The 6,524-nt window shown below is 56.8% G+C and overlaps 1 protein-coding gene across 1 annotated transcript in view; it reads left to right on the forward strand.

Annotated features, from left to right (window-relative positions):
* The first annotated feature begins 2,350 nt into the window (after window positions 1-2,350).
* Mnt (MAX network transcriptional repressor) overlaps window positions 2,351-6,524 on the forward strand; it is a 10,159-nt gene continuing 5,985 nt past the window's right edge. The window contains exons 1-4 of the mRNA XM_010642126.3: window positions 2,351-2,649; window positions 4,956-5,523; window positions 6,016-6,057; window positions 6,236-6,347. Of these exons, the coding sequence (XP_010640428.1) occupies window positions 2,535-2,649; window positions 4,956-5,523; window positions 6,016-6,057; window positions 6,236-6,347 (837 nt within the window). The 5' untranslated portion in view covers window positions 2,351-2,534. The remainder of the gene's footprint in view (window positions 2,650-4,955; window positions 5,524-6,015; window positions 6,058-6,235; window positions 6,348-6,524) is intronic.

Consider the following 6,524-nt stretch of genomic DNA (forward strand, 5'->3'; position numbering starts at 1 on the left):
GGCCCCGGGGGCACGGGGGAAGGGGAGGCGAGTGCCCCCGGCCCCCGAACGCACGCGAGACCGCAGGCATCCCCCCCCCTCCCCGACAGCCGGAGAAGCCGGGCTGTGCACAGCTCTCCGAAAGAGCCGCCGCCCGAGAGGAGTAATGTGGGCAGTTAAAATAATTAATGAATTCATTAACATGCAGCGAGGGACCCGGCTCCTGCGGGCACAGCCCCATCTGCTTTTGCACCCTCTCGCACCTTCTACTGGGGGCTCCTTTCTCGTGGGCCGTGGGTGCCCTCCGTAGTTCTGAAGATGTGAGTCGGGGGTGGGGTGGGGTGAAGGATGATGTTGCGTGGAGGTGGCAGACCCGCGTGTGCGTGCGTGTGTGCACGGGGGATGTGTGATGGTACCTCGGGGAGAGCGGATGCACGGACGTGTACACGGACGTGTGTACAGCACACGAGTGGGCGTGTGTGTAACGAAGTGGGGGTGGGGATTACTCTAAGCCGAACTGCTCTCCGGCTTCCCCTGCCCCGGCGGGGGGCTGCGAGGGGCGCTCCCGGCTGATCTACGCGCCGCTTGGGGCGGAGGCGGCCTTTGCAGAATGAAATGACATCGCGTGTCTTATGATCCTGGTCAGCCCCGCCTGACCCCGCCTCCCAGAGCCCGGCTGGATTGCGCTTCAAGGGTTTGGGTGAAAGTTGGGCTGATTGGGTGTCTGCGAAACGGCCGGCGGGTCGCTGAGGGCAGCTCCCGGGGCCCCCCTCCCAGCGCCCCGCTTTAGCCGGTGTGGAATGTGGCGTGTCTACGCGTTCCAAACCCGCTCAGGGCTGGAATGTTGCGTTTGCCTGCGTTCCAAGCCCGTTGGTTACACAGGATGGTGACGTGGATGGGCCCCGCCTCCGACCACGTGCACGGGGGACACTCCCGCTGGGCCCCTCAGCCGGGCCCCTCCCCGAAGCCTAGCGCTCACCCGGAGGCGGGGCCTGGGCGGGGCCGGAGTGGGGCCTTGCGCGGGGTTGGGCCCTGGCCGCGGGGCATCTCCTGGGGAGAGAGAGTCTTTGCCTTGGGGAAAGAGGAGCTTTGCTAGCCTTTCGGTTCTCACCTGAATCTCCTGGTATTTAATCCTGAGGCGAGGAAAACTGGGATTCTTAAGCTTACTAGACCTTCAGTTTACATCTTCCCACAACCGCCCCCCCAAACGTTCTCACCAGGCCTTCCTGTCTCTGTCCCCTGTCACACTGTAGAATGAGTTAGGCTGAGAAGGGGCAAACTTCGGTGCTCCCTCAGGAGCATTTTAATGCCTACAATCCCCGTGCGCCCTTGGTGGTGATCCCTAGCTTCAGGGTGCTACAAAAAGGATGGAAGGGAAGAACCTCTGCTCTCCCGTCTGCTGTGAGGGCCTCACCCCCTGGACCAGTGTGTATGCAGTTTCCGTGGACTCTTGTGCTTTCCTAGCCCCCACCCCCACGCGCGCGCGCGCCCAAACCCTTTGCCGCGTCTGTTGTAAAGAGTGCTTCGCCCTCCTTTCCTTTCTCTGTCTATTGTTGCTTCAATGAAAAACGGCTGCTGCCGCGGCGGGCGGGGAGGAGTGGAGCGGAGCGGAGTGCAGCCGGCTAGGGCGGGAGCAGTCCGCAGGCCCAGTAGAACCGACCTACAGGCCTCTCAAGGTCAAGAGTCAGTGGAGATATTCAAGACCTAGACGCTTGAGTTTTATGGAATTAATGAGCTGGGATATCCGCCCCCCCACCCATCCCCCTTGATTTTTGGGGTCCAGGGCAGGGTAAAGCAGCAGACAGTGCTGGCGGTGGCCCAGAATGACCTGTGTGCAGTCCCAGTGGTGCAGGAAGGACTGTGCACAAGATTTGGAGAGACTAAGTCATCTGCCACCATCAACTCAATTAAAAAGTACCAAGTGTGTCCCAGCTGTATATCGGGCACCGTGCTTGAGGTGAACCAGACTGACTCTGCTCTTGCCTCCAGGGAGCCCTGGATCATTTCACCCCACCTTACCTGAAGGCTGTATGACCACACTGGGAAGGGGAGAAGACCCCCACTGTCATGCCTGCTGCCCTTGCCCAGTAAGGCAGCCTATAGTGTGAAACAGGATGATGTATGCAGCTCTGCCCAGAAACTGGGAAAAACTTCTCTCTCAAGAAGTTGCAGATCCCTGCCCCACCCCCAAGTGGTGAGATCTGGGGACAGGAGAAGTTCATCTGCTCAGTGGACTTCTTGCTGCTGGATCAGGGGATTTTGGGGGATAAGTGGGTTCTGGAAAGCCAAAATCTCCAAGAATTCATGTATACAGATGGCCAGAGTTGTTCGCAGCAATTAAACACCAAGATTCACTTTCTTTTTCCTCTTGAAGTACTGTCCTTTAACTTGAAGCAGGAAGAATGGGAACAATGAGGGTGGGATGTGAACCTTGTTGACCGGAACTACCCTCCTAGGCTGTTACTTGACAATCATCTCTGAACGGGAATCTTATCATCCATTCTCCCTTTCATTCTTCAGGGTAGATTTCCTGGCCTAGACAGCTTGCTTACATAATGAACCCGAGAATGTGTGCGTCTATGAGCAAGTATGAGAAAGATAAAGGAAGAAAGGAGAAGGCCATTCTGGTCCCTAGCAGGAGGACCTGGCTTATGCCTAGCATTCATGGAGGTGACTTAAACTAGACTCTGCCATAAGTGGAGCGAGGTGGCCAGATTATCCAGATGCCTTGACCACAGACTGTCCCACCATCTGCCTTACATGCAAAGCTTCTTGGTACACATGTAGAAGGGGACAGTGTCTGTGCCCTGGAACACCTAGAAGGCCATGCCGAATTCTTTCGGGGAGCATCTGGGCAGAGCCAAGGGAGAGTATGCTTGTGCCTGTGAGAGACGGGTGTGCACCTGTGAGTGTGCAGAACATCCTTTTAAAGAGACTCAAGACTAATTGCTCCTGAAGGAGGCCCAAGCCATCACCAATGTGCTTCTTTCTTCCAGTGCGCTGGAGAGGGTCCCTGCTGGGTGGGAAGTGAGTCAGAGCAGGGGACAAGGGGAAGGAAGCTCTGAACTGGCTGTGACCTAGAGCAGCCTTCTTAAGGTTTATCATGCTGATCCTGGTATGGCAAAGCTTGATCATTCACCTGAGTCCTTTCTGGCACCTGTAAGGTACATTTGTCGGGCTCTCTGGAAGAGAAGGTAGGGAAGGAGTCTGCTGTCTTCTAGGTGAGCTTTAGGCTTGCTTTAAAATGTGGAGTTTGAAAAATAAATAAAAAAATATGGGGTTGCCTTCGGTTTGAGTTCCTTCTGCCAGTGGAGCATTTGTCCCATGACAATAAAAGTTTGTAAGTTAGAGGAGTGGAGGTGGGAGCTGTGCTGAGCCTTGTCCTGGGAGAAAGGACTGGCAATATCCCTCTCTGTGCTTGAGACGGGTCCTGTGGCTTGCCAGTGGTTTGGGGAAAGCTGAAGAGCAGCAAGTTGATTTTTCTCTGGTGCTGTAATTTAAACCAGGGCTGTAGGAGAGGCCTGGGAGAACAAGGTCTCTCCTCATTGGAGCAGCCCTGTGTTGGCCTGGCAGCTCCTTTTCGTAAAGGGACGGGATGATAGGAAGAGACCCACTGACTGGCAACCCTGAGCTCAGGCTTCTGGGAAACCTCTGAGCACTTCCCCTCAACTTCCTCCTTTGCCTCTTCCCCCACCTGGGGTGGGGCTAGGAGCAGGCTTGTCCTGCTGTGGAGCTGTTGATTGGCCACAGGGCCCTAGTGCTACCGAGCTAATAAGACTGGGGGGGGGTGCTCCCCTCATCCCTAGGGAGGGTTTACCCCAATGGGGTGGTGTTTGGGGCTTGTCCAACAGCCAGTGCTGTCAGCTGTATTAGCAGAGAGGTCAATGGGGGCAGGAGAAGAGGGTGGAGCCTGGGAGGACCCAAAGACCGTGGGGGCCTGAGGAGGGAACTGGGAGAAAGGCCCTCTCATCTTCCTGCTGGACTTTAAGCAGAGATACTGAAGGAAGTGATGGATGAAAGTGGCTTGAGTCCGTGGCTTTGCATGGCCTCTTCCAAAAACCCAACCTTTCTGTTTGCCTCCTTCCTTTATAGTTTTTGCTGCTGGTTGTGTGGAGGATGAAGTGTGGCTGGGGGGAAGAGAAATTAGTCCCAACATGAGCAGGGGCGAGTGTGTTTGTTGAATGGTCCCTGAGGAAATCAGAGGCCTTAAGACCTAGCCTGGGAGTCAAGAAGTTCTGAGCCATTTCCTTATAAAGTGGAGGTGATAGCCCTATCCTGCCTGTCACATGGGGCTCTTTTGAGGATTCAGGATGTGTCGATGTATGAGAAGACATGGTGGGTGAGCTTATGTTGACATAGCAAGTACAGAGCATTTGGCTAGGTGTCAGGAGACTTGCTGTGTGATTCTCAATAAATCTCTTTGGCTCTCTGAGCTCATTTATTGCATCTGTGAGATGAAGGTACTGCCTGCCCTTTACAAGGTACTTGATACTTATTGTGGAAGGCCTTCCACAGAAGCTATGAGCTGTCAGCACCCCCTCCATCCTCATACAGTGGGTTCAGCATTCTTTCATGGTCTGGCCTCTGTCCAGTTCTCCAGCCCCCGTATCTGTCCCTCTGGGCTCCTCAGCCCCCTTTGCTCCTCACTCCTGCACATCAGCCCCTCTGCCCTCAAGCTATAACGGCATAGGTTGCCCGGCCTACAGTGTCCTCTCTCATTGCTCCTGCTCTGTGCTTTCCATTGACAGGGGCCAGGCCTGCTTTCTTTGTTCACTACTGTTTCCCGGGCATTAACTTCCCCAGTGCCTGGCTGGACATGATTGCATATGTGTGCTATCTCAGGCTGGGCAGGAGTGTCACTGAACACTGACTGGGATAGGGTAAAAGGATGGCTTAGGGTTGGAGAAGGTAAAGCAAATGCCCTCGACTGTTGACCCCTCCCCCTGAGACCCCCCCCTTGTATTCTCTCTGCATAGAGGAGCAGGAGCGACTTCGCTTGGAGAGGGAGCGGGAACAGGAGCAGAAGAAGGCCAGGCTGGCACATGCCCTGCCCGTGGAAGAACCCCGAATTGAGGCACCACCTCTTCCCCTGTCTCCCCCAGCACCACCACCAGCACCTCCACCCCCACTTGCCCCCCCCACCCCACTGACTGTCATTCCCCTTCCTGTAGTGACCAACCCCCCCCAGCCACTGCCCCCACCCCCACCGCTGCCTCCTGCAGCTCAGCCTCTGCCCCTGGCACCTCGGCAACCAGCCCTAGTCAGCACCCCTGGACTCAGCATTAAGGAGCCTGCCCCACTGCCTCCCAGGCCTCAGGTGCCCACCCCTGCACCCCTTCTGCACGACTCAAAGACCACCGTCGTTCCCACTGGCAGCCCCAAGCCTCTGCAACCCCTTCCTACACCCATCTTGACCATAGCACCACACCCAGGAGTCCAGCCTCAGCTGGCCCCCCAGCAGCCACCCCCACCCTCGCTTGGGACCCTGAAGTTGGCACCAGCTGAAGAAGTCAAATCCAGCGAACAGAAGAAGAGGCCTGGGGGGTGAGTGGGATGTGGCAGAGTTGGGGCTGTTGGGATGGAGAAAACTGTCTATACCCCAGGCTGTGTGTGCAAGAGCAGGTCCCCTACCTAGGTAGCCCTTCTAGGCATGTCCTGCCCAACCCTGGAGCGCCTCTTCTATTTGGACACATTCTCACAGTGCCTGTTTCTCTTCTGGGAATAAATGGCCAATGCTCTCTGTTTTCAGGCTTCTGTGATCTCTGACCTCCCTCCAACGCTAGCATGCTTACTGCATTTTCTGGCCTTTGGGCAGAGTATTGGATTAGGGGCCTCATGATTCCCAGGTCACTTCTGTCTCCTCAGTTTGTCACGTGGGGTGGAGGGTTACAGATGTGGCAGTGAACACCTCCCATTGCTGCTCTCACAATATTGAAGACCAAAAGCCTGTGGAATGGGGTGGGGGTGGCAGTGGGGATCAGGAAGGCAGCCTAATCGGGCCCTCCTCCCTGAGCCTCCTGTCTGTCTGGGTTTCAGGATCGGAACCAGAGAAGTCCACAACAAATTGGAGAAAAACAGGTGTGTGTGTGTGCGTGCGTGCGTGCGTGTGTGTGTGTGTGTGTGTGACTCTGGGCCCGCCTGCTCCTGGGACTCCCCCGCTTTGGGCACCCCCAGAGCTCCCCTTGGTCCCTCCCTTCCCGCCACCAGCCCCTGCCTTCTTGGCGCTGCCTGACCAGCGCTCATTCCCTCTCCCTAGGAGGGCCCATCTGAAGGAATGCTTTGAGACCCTGAAGCGCAATATCCCCAACGTCGATGACAAGAAGACCTCGAATCTGAGCGTCCTGCGGACCGCGCTGCGGTACATCCAGGTATGGGGGAGGGAAGCAGCAGAGGGCGGCGCCGGGTTGGCCGCAGCGCCTGCTTCCTCCCGGCTCCACTGCCCGCCTTCCCTCCCGCCCGCCTCCACGCGGGCGCTGAGCACATGGCCTGGTTGACGTCAGCGGGGCTCCCAGCCCAGGAGGGGGTGGGCGGAAGGGTCCGCGTGC

This window comes from Fukomys damarensis, unplaced genomic scaffold, assembly GCF_012274545.1.
Source record: "Fukomys damarensis isolate Sample0158 unplaced genomic scaffold, DMR_v1.0_HiC HiC_scaffold_13, whole genome shotgun sequence".
In the NCBI taxonomy this organism is placed as follows: Eukaryota; Metazoa; Chordata; class Mammalia; order Rodentia; family Bathyergidae; genus Fukomys; species Fukomys damarensis.